The sequence below is a fragment of the Ursus maritimus genome, unplaced genomic scaffold (assembly GCF_017311325.1).
Source record: "Ursus maritimus isolate PB19 unplaced genomic scaffold, ASM1731132v1 scaffold_11, whole genome shotgun sequence".
NCBI lineage: Eukaryota > Metazoa > Chordata > Mammalia > Carnivora > Ursidae > Ursus > Ursus maritimus.
In genome coordinates, this window is record NW_024423453.1 from 1,869,547 (window position 1) to 1,887,108 (window position 17,562).

The 17,562-nt window shown below is 40.7% G+C and overlaps 1 protein-coding gene across 1 annotated transcript in view; it reads left to right on the top strand.

Moving 5' to 3' along the window:
* Positions 1–4,603: 4,603 nt before the first annotated feature.
* Positions 4,604–17,562, top strand: part of ARHGEF38 (Rho guanine nucleotide exchange factor 38) — a 118,547-nt gene continuing 105,588 nt past the window's right edge. The window contains exon 1 of the mRNA XM_008689388.2: positions 4,604–5,385. Coding sequence (XP_008687610.1) covers positions 5,190–5,385 — 196 coding nt within the window. The 5' untranslated portion in view covers positions 4,604–5,189. The remainder of the gene's footprint in view (positions 5,386–17,562) is intronic.

Here is a 17,562-nt window from a genome sequence, read left to right on the forward strand (position 1 = left end):
TGAAGAGTCTCCCTCTGCCCCTCCCCCACTAAGATAAATAAATAAATCTTTTTTAAAAATTAAAAAAAAGTGTCATTCTCACATGATTCATCTTCCTTACGTCCTTTCATTTTGGCTCTACCTCCACAACTTCACTGAAACTCCTTCTGAAAAGTTCATAAGTGACCAACATTGTGCCAGGTTAAAAGAATTATTTTCCATTTTCATTTTGTCTCACTTTTCAGCAGACCAAACACTCTCGAATTTCAGAGAAAGCTGCCTCCAGCCCTGTGATGCCGCATTCTCCTGTGTGTCTCCCACCTCAGTGACTGCTCTCTGCTCCTTCTGTGCTGCGTTTTCCTCCAGCCTACGGACTTCTAGACTTACTGTTCTTCAGGGCTTGACTTTGGTCCTTCTTTTCTGGATCTATTTTCTTTCTATATGGATTCATCCATCCCCAATTTTAAATAGTATATATATTCAGGGGCGCCTGGGTGGCTCAGTGGGTTAAGCGCCTGCCTTCAGCTCAGGTCATGATCTCGGGGTCCTGGGATCGAGCCCCATGTCAGGTTCCCTGCTCAGTGGGGAGTCTGCTTCTCCCTCTGCCTCTCGCCCCCACTCCTGCTCTCTCTGTCTCAAATGAATAAATAAAATCTTTTAAAAAATAGTATGTATTTTCTGATGACCAATTTTTTTAACCTAAAATCTAAATAGTGACTCCAAATTTATAAAGCCAAAGGCTACCTAACATTTCCTTTGAATGTCTCACAGGCATTTTAACCCTATGCTTCTTAAGCGGAGTTCTTGACAATCTCACCCAACCTACCTCTCATCTTTTTTTCTTTCTATTGTAGCACACAGCACCAAGATCCTCCCAGTTACTTAATCATAAAATCTGGAATTTACCTTCATTCCTCTTTTTATTCATCTACCTCAATCAAAATCTACCTCACATACAAATTCTGTCAGTTCAACTTTTAAAATGTTTTTGAATTCATCAATTTTTCTCCATCTCTACCGCCACTACCCTAGTCCAAGCATCTCTTGCCTGGACTCCTACAATGAATTCCTAATTTATAATAAAATCCTTTCCTTCCTCTAATCCAGTTTATTCATGACGTTATTCAAGAGATATTATTTCCGTTTTGGAATTGGGACTTTTCCGACCTGATAGCACCCTGGATTAGAATCCAGAAATCACATAATGCTGGGCCTGAACAAGATGTACATATCGTCTCATCTGCACCCTACAGCAATAAGAACGGTCTAGGTTATGCCGAAGTAATTTTGTAAAAAGCCTCGGACCTCAGTGGCTTAAAGCCACAAAGAATTCTTTCATGCACAAACTACAGGGCCATTACAGGGTGGCTGGGGGCTGGGCTCTGAGTCATCCTCACCCCAGAACTCACCCTGATAGAGCAGACACTGCCTGGAATCTCACCAGTCGTCATAAATGAGGGAAAGAGAGCTCTAGCCAATCACGCACTGGTTCTTAACACCTTCCCACAAGTGACACATATCACTTTTAATCAGTTTCTTTGGCTAAAGCAAGTTACATGGCCACACTTAAATTACAGGGGTGCGAGGCAGTGCAATACTCCCATGTGCCGAAATGGAAAACTGAAAATATTTAGTGAACAGCACGAATGGCTAACTCTTCCTTATTTTATAGGTGAAGAAATTGGGACCCAGAGAGATTATTCACTTATAATACCAAGCTGATTTACATCATAGCCAAAATTAAAACTGAGTCTTGAATTCACTGTCCAGTGCCTTTTAAAATAATGATCCAGAAACTACTTGTTCTTTACTTTCAACAAAATTAATCTAAATGTCATGGGGCGCCTGGGTGGCTCAGTCAGTTAAGCATCTGACCCTTGATTTCAGCTCAGGTCATGATTTTGGGGTCATGGGATTGGGCCCTGCATCAGGTTTGGTGCTTGGCATGGAGCCTGCTTAAGATTCTCTCTCTCCCTCTCTGGTTACCCCCTCCAATAATAATTAATAATAATAATAATAATAATAATAAATTAAATGTCTTAGTATCAATATTTTTACTTACATAATATAAAATCCTTGCATTGAAATACTTTTCTACCTCTGCCTTAAAGTATAAAACTCGGACAAGTCAGGTGTCTTGTCCTCTAGTCTCACTCACATTCTAGCAAAATGCTCCAGTGATGAAACACTCTAAACCTCTCTAACCTGTCTTCTCTCATTGCCAGAAAAACTAAATCATGTTTTAGGTTTGAGATTCTAAACACGTTGGCTTAAAAAATGCAAAGAGATAAGCAAGTCAACTATGAATCCATATACATACAACCAAGCACTGTATGTCTGTTGAATCCATTAGAAATGTATTCCCAACAAAAACCTAAACAACAACGGTTTTGGGAAGAGAGGTTTAAGTTGCCCTCATAACAAGAAGTCTACAGGTGGCTGGCTGCTAGTATTGGTTCAGTAGCCAATGCTATCAAAGCTCATAGTTCTTTTGGTCTTTTCTCATAGACACAGGGTGGCTGCAACTGCCCCCTGAGATCAAGTTTAGACAAAATGGGAAGGTCGAAGCCAGCTGTGACAACACCTCTGAGAAGCAAAAGCTTCCCCAGAATCAACACACTGCCCTCTGTTCTAGCAGACTGCCCCCTGAGGTCTCATTTGCCAGGCCTGGGACTACATGGCCACCCCTAGCAGCAAGAGAGCCTGGAAATAGGGAACAAAATTATTATTATGATTGGCCAAGCCTAATTCTGCCTTGAACAAAAAAATGTGTTCTGTTGGCAAGGAATGCCGTGGGGGTAGAATGTGCTAGGACGAATAGAAGTAACTCACAATGTCCGCCTCATTTGTTGATTGATTAAAAGGCAGTATTATTTTTAAAGTTGACATAGAAACTTTTATTTTAAAAAAAACAAAATATATGTTTACTACTGAATCCATAGCAGCAATATTATGTATCTTCTCAATTGATAAAATTTAAAGATACAACAAAGCTAGTACAGTCCGTTCTGCTATAATGCTTGCTGGAAAACTCAAATTGGTTCCAACAAGATTGATACATTAGGGAACTGTTTGGGCATAACACAATTTCACATTTGCTGGTGCGTGGTTTCAACCACTTAAAACATTAGGGGAATGCAGAAAACTGTATCCAGGTGCCCTGAGTCACAAAGGAGTACACAAAATCACACATGTACACCCCTCAAAATTACCAGTGACCTCAGTTCACCACCTGGGCTGTAAGCCACACGCATCCACATCTGCTGGTATCCATTTCCACCTGATTTCACACACGGCTTCTTTCCTGACCCACAAATGGTGAGCCTTCTAAAGCCCGCTTCCACAGGTATCCTCCAGTTCTGTTTCAACACCAAGTGCCATATTTATTACATGATTTATGTATTTCTTAACCATGTATCACATGTAAAACTGTGCGATCATTTTTTATAGTTCTCTACTTGCTTTTTGTGGGTCACTGACAAAGTTTTGGAGCGCTGTGTCCTTAACCCCATATTTCCCATGAGCCCTATAGTTCTAATGGTTCACGTTTGTAGCAGTACTATTACCAAAAGAGCGTATCTCTGTTAGTTACCAGGGGAACACATGCAAACATATTATATACATATATGTATATATAATATTAGGATACAAGTGAGACTTTTTAACAGGAATCGAGAAAGCTCATTTTACATCTTAGTAGTGAGTGTGCCTTTTAAAGTATTTATTAAATGTGCTTGGGAGTGCTTGTTAAAAAAAAAAAAAAGACTATCAATTATATTAAATAAAAACCACTAATATGCCAAGCTATATATAGATATCTCTACAGTGGGTGAAGATTTGTCATTTATCTTTTAAGGTAATTATGCAAATTATATTCAGCCCACACATCTTGAATTGGAAAATGGTTTTTATCTTTTATTCCTCATTTATAAACCTTGTCTAACAAGACTTAGCCATGATTCAGACTGGGCAGCGCAAAGCTGAATTTTGGCAGTACCTTTACAATAAAAGAGAATTTACTTTCCTCCTAGAGTCTCTCTTTTCTTTAACGAGTGCAGACAAAACACTGAGCACATTCCCAGAGCTTCTGCAAATTTCCCCCTTGAGAAATGTCAGTAACTCCAAGGAAAAACAACTTCAAAAAAATTAATGAAAGGCCCATCAGTACTTGCCTTCCTGCCTCCCAATCCCTGCTCCTGTCCTTTCCACCTTCCACATGTGTCTTCAGTTTCAAACATTTTTCCTTCCCTTCTTTTCCCAAGGTGAGCTGCCATTTCCTGACACTCCACCTGTGAAAAGGGAAAAGAGAAAAGATCTTACAGAAATCAGGCCCTGATGTCACCATGCTTATTTTCCTAAGCAGCAGAACAGAGAAGAACAGGTTTGGGACCATGAAAGAGTGAATTTCAGGCAAAGGTCACGCGTGGACAGGAGACATCAAAAGATTCCAGGTGTTTGTGGACATTTCCTCCTCCTCTTGTGCCTGCTACCAGGAGCCTCTCAAATTCAAATGCTTGTTTCCTCAAGAATGTGGAGCAGGGTTTAGCAAATACATTGTTAGTAAATAATTTGAGAATATTCGTCAAGGCAGAAGCAGGACTTTTGAGTGCACATGGTAATCCTTAAAAATGATTCTGTACCCACTGCTGTGATGCTACTGTAAATTCTAATCGCCCCATACTAACTCGTCAGTCACACGTGGGTGACTCTAGCTCTAAGTCCCCCTGTGTGTCTCCAGCCAGCAGACCACAACGCAGTGTCCCAGGGCATCTGTCCACACCCACAGGCACACATTAAACCCACAAGCCGCAGGTTACACTCCTGTGAGCTGCCCTTCTGCCCTGCCCCACCTTGTTCTTCTCTTTTCCCGCCACCCCCAGGCTCACGGCTGCACACAATGGGATTTTTGTTTGCTCTGGTAGCACGTGACAGCGCAGTCCCTGCTTTGCCTAGCTCTGTGCTGCAGGTCTCTCAGGGTAACAGGTGGCAGCTTCCCCTGTTGGATTCTAGGTATAAAAAAGAATGACCTCATAGGGGTGGAGCTCTGGGACTCCGTACAGGTGGCAGTCACAGCCAGGTAACCTTGCAGTGAAGCCGTTTAGTAAGAAGGGGGCAGTTAAACTCGTCACTCTGGTGGCTTCAACCCTGACCCCGAGGCACTGCCGCAAACAGCCCTTGCCTACAAGTCTCCAAGCTTGCTTTTGCCTCACATGGAGCCCAAAGAAGCCACTGGGAAAGAGAACATGGGCACCAAGAAAAAGAATCTGACCTTCTTGAGGCCCAGGCTCTATATGCTGGAGAGAAGGAAGACTGACACAGTGGTTGACAGCAGTGTTTCTGGGGACCACTCTGGTACCTTGAGGAGGAGCCAGTCTGACAGGACCGAATACAACCAGAAATTACAAGGTAACCAACACAGGTCAATTGTCCTAGGTTATTGCATTCCCAGCTCCATTCTCCTACTCCTGCATTTGCAAAGAAACCACTTAGGGCAAAGGAGAAAAATCGAATATTATCTTCTTTGGAAGGAGGGAAATAAGGCAAATAGGAAAATTTAAAAAAATAAGAAAATGAAAGTAAACGTCACTCATAAATTATAGGAAAAAATTTATTATGTGCTTCAATAGCTAACGAACCAATTCTGAATTATTCTGAATTTATTCTTTTTTCTGGCAAGGGTAATATTTTTGTCTGCAGTTTTCCTCCCTTCCTTCTCCCTCCTTTAATTTAAGAAGTGGGAAGCTCTAGAAAGCAAATGATTTAGAAACCGACAATAGATAGTTTCTCTCAATAGATAGGTGTGGGATGTCACACCATGAGATCTATCTGAGTAATTGTACTGAACTGTGATTGTGGTTATCTTAAATAGGGGCATGAAACTGCAATCATGTCTGCGAAAAATGAGGAATGTTAGTCATTGGGTTGATATAATAGGATTTGTTGAAAATCACATAGGTGTTCATTCCTTTAGAGTGAATCGAATGGCACCCAAATCTGGTAAGAGATGTTTAACATGCTTAGATTGAATGACTTTTGAGGAAAAACTTCAGTTTATCTTGTGATGGTCATAAGAGAGTTTGACATATAACAGTTATTATAAAACGTCTGGTTTAAGGCCCCGAATGTCTAGCCATTCCCATCTACCCTCTCCTTTTCCTCCCTTTCTCTTGAAGGTCACTTGTTTGAGTAAACCTCATTTTGATGTCGATTGTGCAATGTTTTAAGTACCCACTGCAGTACCTATTATGGGATCCCCAGAACCTGCCTCTCCCGCTTAGAGCACACTGTGTGTTTGAACTCTTATAATCCCACCACGAGCTGTCATTCTGGACTGACAAATCATGATGAGGCTAGAAAGACCAACAGAACACACTTGTACTTAGTAGGTCTCTTTCCTAAAAAAAAAAAGAAAGAAAGAAAGAAAGAAAGAAAGAAAGAAAGAAAGAAAGAAAGAAAAAAGAAAAAAACACTCAGACTTAGTTATATAAATTAATTAAATAAATTAAATGCATTTAAATGAAAACTTTAAAGATAACTACTATGAATTAATGCTTTAAAAAAATCCTGATGGCTCAGGGTTAAAATGCAGTCAAGTCTTATACTTAAAGGACTTTTTAAAAAATGGGAGAGGGGTATTGTTTGATCTTTGAAATTAACTTTTCTCAAGGCAATGGATATGTTGGCAAGAGTGCAAATTTTAAAGTCATACACATTTGTCTTGCAATCCTGGCTCTTCAATTTACAACCTATAAGATTTTGAGCACATTACTTCTAATTTCCAAGCCTCAGTTTCCCTATCTGTGAAAGTGGGACAATGATACCACATAGTGTTGCTGGGGGAATGACATCAGATAACTACAGAAAACACCTGGCATATTGGCTGAAATAATGGGATATGCTCAACAAATAGTTATATTTTTATTTTAGGAATAATGGGGACAATAATGATAAAATAAGACTTTATTCTATTAATCAAATTTACTATTTTACTAGTCTATTTCAACTCTTTTTTTGTCTTTTGATGAAGAGATCACATAAGCAAATTCAGTAAAAGCCCACGGCTTTATCTCTAATAACATGCTTATTCTGTCTGAGATTGACTAATTCAGCAACTTTTTGGTCCAGATTCTCCATTAGCAAAATAAAAATGGAAACTACTTTTTGCTATTCACTTCCTAAATTTAGTAAAAAAGAAAAAAAAAAAAAACCCAAAACATCTGTGACCACAAAAGACAGCAGATGTTTGCTGGTTACTTTGCAGAAGACCTCTGGCTTCTGTCCTCCATTGGCTTTGTGGTTTCCCTGTGCCTTGTTGGGTCCTGTCTTTGAAGCTAGAAGACCGAGGAGTTAACCCATGTTCCTAGAATTGTTTGTGCAGGAGACAAATCAGGGAGTAAAGAAGAGCACATCAGAGCTGTAAAGATAGGTTGGCCCCCTGATAAGTAACATTTTTCAGATGTAACTTTTAAAATCCACGTCTGATATGTAATGCCTAATAGGGTTTTTAGTAAGATTCTTCTGTAACTGCTTTGGCAACAATAGAAAACATTTTCTCATTAACATTCAAAGCAATCCGTTCTGTTGGGTTTGCACTCCGGTCTGCATAATACCCATTATCATGCAGATGGATCCTAAATCACCTTAAGAAGTTTTTTTTATTTTTTCAATGCTGAAAGCTTTTCCTCTGCTACCTTGGAACAGGTCGTTCCCTGGGAGGCATTGAGTAAAGATCCGAGCTGGTTAGAGCGTTTGGATGGACCGCCCGATGGATGGCCCAAAGCCACTGTGAGGTGCCATTGTGAGGTCACAACGTGCTTTTCAGTGCTGGAAAGAGGCCTCAGTTATTTAGCCAGAGTCCTTCAGTGTGTGTTGCTATTTGAGTAATATGGTTCACTGCTCTGTCTCTTCAAGCAAGTTCTCTGAGTTCTGGGAAATCTATGACCTTTCTTTGGTGCCCCTGGGCTCACCTCTTAACTCATACTACACAGGCCACTTGTTCAATTCAATTTCTGGCTGATATCGCTTTAGTAGTGTGAATCCTAAATTGTAATTTCTTTAAAAAGGGCACACTGGGTGAGAGCTACTAGATTAAACAATAGAACATGATTCTAGGGGTCCCTGGGTGGCTCACTCAGTTAAGCCTCCGACTCTTGGTTTTGGCTCAGGTCATGGTCTCAGGGTCGTGAGATCGAGCCCCATGTCAGGTTCCTTGCTCAGCAGGGAGTCTGCTTGAAAGATTCTCTCCCTCCGCACCTCCTCCTCCGTTCAGGTGTGCATGTGGGCTCTCTCTCTCTCTCAAATAAATAAATCTTTTTTAAAAAAAGAACATGGTTCTAATGAGGGTATCATAAAATCTTTGTAGAAGGTTGTGATCACAACGTGGTCACTAAGCCTCAAGTTTTGCAATAATAGTTCTTTGCTAGCCTACTCTTAATGGCTCCTGTATTCCTTCAACAGATTTGCTCAGTTAATTGGCATTTATCGGGTATGTTATGTGGTGAGCAAAACCAGAATATGTGCCAGGGATTACAACTACAGAATCATTAAGGAAAAAAAATGTCTGACCTTTACTCCAAAGGGGCTTAAAGTCTCATTGGGAAAGATAAGACAGGTAAACAAATGAAATAAAGTGGCATGAGAGAGTACAGGTGGGATCAGTGGGTCCATAAAAGGAGGAAATGGCCTCTTCAGGATTGGGCAGGGGAGGCTGTTGGAAAACACTGTTAAGAGTTGATAAGGTGGGCGCCGGAAGGAAAGCAGAATGGGGAGAGCAGGGTGTTTTAACCTCTTCATTGTACTTATTTCTGAAATTATGTAGTTTGTTTCCTTGTTTATTGCCTATTACCGACTCCCACTTCCTCTCCCATCTCTCATCCCCCACTCCATGAAAGAGACCCTATGTGTCTTGGTAACTGTTCCATCTTTACACTTTGAATCATGCCCAGCACACAGTGTCTTTCAAATACAATGAATGACTTGAACGAGCTGGTCCAAGGAGGGAATCAGTGTGAGGAAAGGCATCGGAGCCTGAATTAATAGCTCTTGTATCTTCGAATGTGAGGATACATGTCTCCATTAATAAAGATGATTCTTCAGTAAAAAAGAAATAAACATATTAGGGATGAAAATGTACAGAATTGCCTAGATAACAAATAATTCTCAGTGGAAGCCCATTTCATTCCTGACTCTACCTTTTAGAGCATAGCAGACCCTACTTCAGCTCATTTCTCTTCTTCCATTCATCACAAGAGCTGCAGCACCTTAGCTTCCCCGCTAGCTCAGCTCCTCATTGCCATTTTACAGGGAGTCACACAGAGTGATCAAGGCCGGGGAAACTTACTGGCTGATTTATTAAAACTCTTTTCTTTGGGAAATGATTTTATGTATGATTGTATGTGTGAACTATACATTTGAAATACACCTAATTTAAAAGTTATGTACAAGTGTGTCTGTATGTATGCAGATTATCTAATCTATCTACACTATGTAAATATAGTTGTGTATGTGTACTTGAGACATATTTCTGTAATGATTAAAACTTTTTATAAAAAGTTTCTTGATTGACATTCAGCAGCCTTTTCTGAAAACCCTACATGATTGATACGACTGACATTATAGGTCTCCTCCCAGTGTGGGTAGTATGGGATGAATGTTTATTCCCCTCCAGATTTACATGTTGGTGCCTAATTCTCAATGTGATGTTATTTGGAAGTGGGGTTTTGGGGAGATAATCAGGTCATGAGGGAAACCCTGCTGAATGAGCTGAATGGGATTATTACCTTATAAGAACAAGCGTGAGAGAACTCACTCCCTCTCTCTCTGCTCTATGTCATGTGAGGGTCTGAAAACACAGTCATCTATCAGCTAGGAAAGGGGCCCTTACCAGACACTGGATCTGCCTTAAACTTGGACTTCCCAGCCTCCAGAACTAAGAAAAAATAAATGTTTGTTGTTTGAGCCACCCAATCTTTGGTATATTTGTTATAGCAGCCCAAACTAATTAAGACAGTGGGTCAGTTACTTTTATTCCATATGGCCATACTAAACAACTGGTTAATTTTTTGGCCCATGGACATTCTTGCTTGTCAAGTATCAGGTGAAAGAGTGAGAGTGGTTGGGTAAAATGTCATTACTGTTGCTGATAACACAAGTCAAATCCACATCTCCAATTCATAATAGACCTGTGGTCTTGTCTCTTTCTTTCTTTCTTTCTTTCTTTCTTTCTTTCTTTCTTTCTTTCTCAAAGACTATTTTATCATTCTCATTAAGAAAGGATTTCTTGGTTGTTTTTATAAAAGCCTAAAGTGTTTTTACTGTGGTGATGATAAGGTACCAACCTAATGCATGAACGTTATACAGAATAACATATATTGCAGGATGAGGACAAATGGCTCAAATAATAAGTTAGAAGTGGTGAGATTATAGGAACATTTAATTTGTAATGATTTAAGACTACAAACCAATCTGTAAGTGAGCGGGAGGTGCAGTTAACACTGGAGATTTGCTGATTTGGCCTAGTGAGGGGTAGGATAAAACTAATTGTGCGGCTGTCTGAGCACGTTTCTATCTTACTGCTACAAGCCCTTTGTCTTCCTCCTGTTCTCTGCGTAGTAAGCAAGCCCTTTCGTACGGGCCTCAGTATGCCCTTTGGTGAAGTGGGAAACACTTGGATCAGTAAGGTAACACCAGTGTAAATAAGGTGTTTTTCATAATTTGAAGGGTAAATCTTTATGAAAGTCAAGACACTTGTAAATCTAAGTAATTTCTGTTTCATCACACATATAGATATATTACTTTCCTTCTTTTTCAGTAAAGGTATTTTACGGTTTGGGGAAGAGTTATTTGAATTAAATAAAGGGTGAGTCCCAGGAATCAAGAAGTTGTAGCTGTTCCGCTACAATTACATTGTGATAAGAAAATTTATTCCTGTGTTCTATTTATGAGACACTAGACACAACTTTCTTAAAGGTAGCATCCAGCTTCTAATTGCATTTTTTTTGTCCACAAAAATTATGAGTTTATCAAAACAAGAAATGAGAAATTAAGAGGGAGGGAGGAAGGTAAGAAAGGAAGGAGGGAGAGAGGAGGAGGGGAGAGGGAGAGGTGTGGGGGGAGGGGGAGGGAGGGAGAAAGAGGAAGAGAGAGAGAAAGAGGGAACTCAGATGTATGAAGCAAGAATAGAAATGTACCTTAAAATAATGACAGAGTTGGGGAAAGATGGGTAAGATTTAAGCTACATTCATATTTGTTTCTGTAAATACAGGAAAGGAAAAAATAACCCTCTTTTTATAGAATTACCTTTTCTTGACATAATCATGCTAAATTCAGTACTTTTGTGGATGTTGATTTCCTGGGAAGGGTAAAATTATTGCAAGAACTGCTGAATTTGTAAGCAATATCACCCATAGAAGCAGGCACGACTTGGCTTCAGGTTGGCCCTCTTTCCACCAAGAAGGTGAGGAATCTGTGGGGCCAAAGTTACTGACTACGTGAGAACCTTACCTTTATTTCTAGACCAAGTTCAGGGTACCTGGGACCATGGAACTTTCTGTTCATCCGGCCCCAATACTGGCTCCAAGGCCTGCTGGGACCCCTTCCCATCCCACCTTCCTCAGGGCAGACTGTGGTTGCTGGTGTGCACACCCTTGGGCCTGTGGGGTAGTTGATTGTGGAGGTGTGTGCCTGGAGCTTGATCAAGCTGGGATATTCACACCATGCCTATTGGGCCCCTTGTGGGAGGGAGAGAGCCAGGAGAGGAAGAATAGGGATATAGGCCTCAGGACTTGGAAAGTGAGTGGACCCCAGGGCCTCCTACCAGATTTTGGCATGAAACTCTGAGGGAGCTGAAAAAATCTAAACTTGAACTTGGCCTTCCAGATTATTACGAAGGTATATTTACCAACATAGAAAGATACAACATATTGTATTTAACAGTTTGCCAGTTTGACTCACAATTGTTAAATATGTAGACATGAGGTGTTAGCCTCCATTTGTACACTCAAGGGAGGCTGCTTATGAGTGGCTTTTGGTTGTAAGCTGTTTCAGAGAGGCCCTTATTCTTTTTTTGGGGGGGGGGGGCTTTATTTATTTGTTTTTTTTATAATTTTTGTTTTGTTATATTAGTCACCATACAGTACATCCCCAGTTTTTGATGCAATGTTCCATGATTCATTACTTGCGTATAACACCCAGTGCACCATGCAATACGTGCCCTCCTTACTATCCATCACCGGCCTATCTCAATCCCCCAACCCCCTCCCCTCTGAAGCCCTCAGTTTGTTTCCCAGAGTCCATAGTCTCTCATGGTTCATTCCCCCTTCTGTTTACCCTCCTTCATTCTTCCCTTCCTTCTCCTACCGATCTTCCTATTTCTTATGTTCCATAAATGAGTGAAACCATATGATAATTGTCTTTCTCTGCTTGACTTATTTCACTTAGCATAATCTCCTCCAGTCCCATCCATGTTGCTGCAAATGTTGGGTAATCGTTCTTTCTGGCCCTTATTCTAAACTAGGTTTGAAGAGCGAGAGGGAAGGAAAGGCAGAGAGGAACGACTGTCATCTGCTCGCAACTGTGCTGGCCTAGAGACTTTTACACGTTATTATTTAATCCCAGCATCTTTTCAGTTCTGGTTTCATAGTTGAAAAAATAGGTGTGTAGTGGAGGAAAGATTTCCTTCTACCCGCCTGGGTTCAATAGCTGGGCCTATGAAATAAACTGACAACGAGCAGATCAACAGGAGAAAAGGTTTACAAGCGTATTAATTTTAAATATTACCTGCTGGGCGGCATCACAGGAAAAAAAAAAGTGCGTACCCCCAAAATGGTGAGATTTGAGAGCTTGTATGGCAACATAGTGTGGATGGGAAAGGGAAACGTAGGGGAGAGTAAATCATCTTAGGAAAGATGACTGGGTCCTGAGAAGAAGAGAAGGGGATGTAACAGTTTGTGACAAAGTTTGTCTGGGTGTGTGTCAAATTCTAGTTTTCTCTCCGATGGGAAGGGTCAATGTTGCCCGGCTGGTGAATCTCTTGAGGAGAGGATTTATGACAACTGAGTTCCTTTTGGAGGACCTGTCTCTAGGCAGAGAAGGAGTGCAGAGAAAGCCTCTCCCTGAACTTGCTGTTGATCAAGTGCCTTCAGCTCCAAATCATCAATATACCAAGGCAGCATATTTTGCGGTGTCATGGCCTAAGCTCCTTCAGGTAGCAGAGCTCGGATCAGAACTCAGGTGCTTTCAGTATCTGCAGATAGGATGACTAATTCACTGACTTTGCAGGTACTCCTCCGGATGGTTTATTAGTAACAGAGGCGAAGCAGTTTGAGGGTTACGGTACCTGTTTTGTAATGTGGTGACGTTCCTCTGCTAAGATGCTAAAGCCTGACCTATTAAATTTTTCACTTTGGAATACATATCCTTTGTTTGGAATTATTGTGACACTCCCCTGCAGGAGTCTTTTCGTTTAATTGTCAGGAAACAAAATTACGAAGTTAGGTTAAGCAAGCCTGCCTTATAGTAATAGCTTGGTGATCTCCATTTCCTTCTTCCTTCATTATCTTGACACCATTTCTTTAATTTCATGCTTGCTGTCATTTATTTATTTGCATCTCAAAAACTAATATACAACCCAAACACTGAGAACCCTATTCTACAGCAATGGGGATGGGGTGGGTGGGAGTAGGGGTGGTAGTGTATGCATGTGCAAATGAAAAAAAAAAAAAAAAGGAATTACATACTGGAAACAAGCAGCTCATTATCTGGTAGGTGATATTTCCATAGAATTCTATGAAGTCAGCCTAAATTGGGAATCTTAAATGCAGCAGGAAAATACTGTTATGATTAAAAGCCTTTGTCCCAGGTTGTTCTGAACAATTTCTTTCTTGATTAATAAATCACAGAATCAATGAACACTCTAGGGTACCTGCACCGAGGCCCTCAACAGAGAATGCAATCCTGACTGCCTGACATCCTTCTGACTCAAAGAACAAAACTTAAAGGTCATGTCATCAAGCTACTGATCTGAGAACTCTGAGTCATTGCAGCCCCTCACTGAATTGTCTTTCCTGAATACTTCTTAATGTTAGGCCTGCAGTGTCACTACGAAAATCTGTCACAGATTTCTGCTTCTGTCTTTGTTGTGAAATAGTTGATGAAGACATTGTTTACTTCTCTCAGTGCCATCCAGTTGTATTCAAGGAAAAACTTTGGCTCCTCTTAAGAATTAGAACATGTCTCCCTCCCAGATAAAAACAGGCAATTTTCTGTATCTAGATTCCTGGAGCTTGGAGTCCAACTGTACTGAATGCCTGGCCTTTAGAGTAGCTGTTTTCTTTGCCTAAAAGTTTTTTCCCTCAAATCTCAGCAAGGATTAGATTCTCATCATGGAGGCTTCTGCTTCCTTCTGGGAGAGTCCTTCTCGGACCACCGTACCGGAAGAGGTGTAGGGAAGGAAAGACTTTTCCTTTATCCTCTTAGCTTCTGTGACTGGGACCTGTGAATTGAGCTGACAAAAGACAGGTTAAGAGGAAAAAAGCATATAGGTTTTATCTGATGTTAATATTTTTACGTGGCATGGAAGAGGTCATAGAAAGAAATGAAAATCCCAAAGAAACAGTTAGACCCATGGTTATATACCATTTTAACAAAAAGGGATAAGTTGTGGAGACATGAGAAGACAAAGGGAAAAAGGGCTTGGGCTAGGGGTGTGAAATTGTGGGAAAGTGAATAGGAAATATGTGTGGGGGGGACTCATGGAACATAAGGGTCATTTTTAGTGAGGTTTGTACAGACTCATCTTGATGTCAACACCCCATCTTTGGTAATAAGAGTGTTCTTTCCCTGATAGTGGGAAGGCATCTTTCTCACAAGAAATGTATACTTTGTTTTTAGGTACAGAGTGGGAGGAAGGAGAGCCCTTCCTGCATCTGGAATTTCTCAGTTGCCTCCGGCTCAAAATAATCAATACGCCAAAATGGCATATTGCCAGGTGTTCAGGCCCTTCTTGTACCACACACTGCCCTCTAAAATTACACTATCCCATTTGCACCTCTCTTTTCCACTTGAATATAATTCTCCTTGGAGATAGAGATTTAGTCTTATTTTAACACTTAAGCAGTGCCTGGTATATAGTAGATGCTCGGCTCAATGACTTAAAAAGATTAAGTGAGTAATTACAACTACATTGAACCTTATTGATAGATTGTCTTTATAATTCTGTCACTCCTATTTGCCCATTATTTCATTGTGGTCAACTTTTGGGTTAGCTGCTCTAAATTCTTTTACTGCAAAAGGAGAGAGACTATAAACAAATCTAAGTAAACAAGAAAAGAAATAATTTCTTGGCCAAAGAAACGAGATCCCAGTTTTAATGAATTTGTTCAACAAGCACTTGCTCGGTGTTCGTATGTGCCAGATATTGACTAGATCCTGAGAATACAGAAATACATCGGAAGTAAACCCCATCCATTGAGTGACAGGCAGTGAACTAATAATTGTATCAATGTGGTAAGTGGCTGAACTGTGGCTGAAGGTGGAGTGTCTGGGTTGCAGGTTCTGAGATGGACAGTAGAGTGCAGGAGCTTCTTACACTCTGATCTTGTCTCAATGGAAGCCCTAGCCAACTCTAAAGGCAAGTCCTAAAGACAACATGATCCTTCAGAGTTGTTACCAGTAGTATGAAGGACTTGGGCCCTTCCTCACCCTTCATGTGGCTGGGGACACCTTGGGAAGGTATGACCTGGGAGATGTTCTTACCTGAGACAGTTCCTGCAGAGGGCCTGTCTGCTGGGGGCTCACCCTGCAGCTGGGGCAAGAAGGGCTCCTGAGGGGAACTGATCAGCTCATCCCAGCATCCGCCTCATATTAAGTGGTCATTATTATATTAGAGATACAATAAAGCAATATAAGAATCATGATGAGAAAGAGCTTTATCGCACCTCTAAAATGTCAAAAGGAGAGACATTGACATCTGAATCTTGAAATCCAGTTTGGATTGTTTGGGGGCATGGGGGTGGTGGGCACTCCAGACAAAGGGATTAAATGTGTCCTGCTACATGGGGACAAGGCATTAAAACTAGTTTTCCTATTCGAGGGTTCACTCAGAAATGAAAAAGATGGTACTACCACCACCTGAGCGTGTGCACTAGGCACAGAGGTGCACTATGCCATTTTCTGCTCTAAACAACTTGGCAAAGAACGTAGTATCCCGACAATGTTCTGACAATGCTGGATCTTGACAGGGTCCAAAACACAACCAAATAAAAACCCCCAAAAGCACAAAACAAAACAGATACTGTCATATATTTACAGATGACAACACTAAGGTTAAGAGAGACCTATCCATATGTCCCGCAGTCACATAGCTAGTAAATGGTGAAGATGAGGTTTCACAGAGGTTTACTTGGCTCCAATGTACATGCTTTTCAACCACCATGTAGCCTCCATTGTCCTAACCTTAGTTTTTAGTACTATTACCTGTTTTGTGATTTATTTTTAAGGAATGACTGATTTTGATAAAATTTTGAACAATACTCAAAAACATCAAGAGATTCTTAGTTTCTACCAGTACATTCATCTACAACCCTGGGTAAACAGTGACCAAAAAAGTGGCTGTATTATTTTACGCTCTTCAACAAAATGTTTTATGTGGATGTGAGTTAGAAAGATGTATAACTGCAGTGAGGAGGTATATAGTTTCTAGATTCACTAGAATATTCCACTCTAAGAATACAAATCTCATTATTTGAGTTATTTAATCTTGGAAAGCTACTCTTCATCACTAACAACAGAGCACACAGCAGGATGAGGATGTTTGATGAAAAACTGGGTTGGAACATCAAACCATATTGCGGCTCTGGCTTAATAGTCCTCAATGCTTTTCCATGTTCTATAGCAGTGGTATCCAAAGAGGTACAGGTAGCCCAGGAGTTTCTCAAGACAACCCACTATGATAAGAAAAAATAAGTTTATTTTTCAGTTTTATCCTTTGATATTTATTTTTTAGTATTCTTTATAATGTACATGATACATTAATACTATACTATGTATTAGAGATTCATGCTCAAAACAGTTTGACACATGATCAAAAAAACTGGGGATGAGGGGCGCCTGGATGGCTCAGTCAGTTAAGCATCTGCCTTGGGCTCAGGTCATGATCAGAGTCCTGGGATCAAGCACCGTGTCAGGGCTCCCTGCTCTGCTTCTCCCCCTGCCTCTGCCCCCCTCCTGCTCATGCTCTCTCTCTACCTCTCTCTCTCAAATAAATAAAATCTTTAAAAAAAATTGGAGATGAAATTATGACCATGCTACAACATGAATGAAGCTTGAAGACGTGATGCTAAGTGAAATAAGCAGACACGAAAGAACAATTAGTATACGATTCCACTTACTTGAGGTACCTAGTGTGGTCAGAGTTATAGAGGCAGAAAGTGGAATAATGTTGGCCAGAAGCTGAGGAACAGGAGAGTGGGGGTTAGTGTTCGATGAGTACAGAGTTCCAGTTTGGGAAGATGAAAGAATTCTGGAGGTGGATGGCGGCGATTGTGGATGTGGATGTACTTAACGCAGCCGAGCTGTACACCTAAG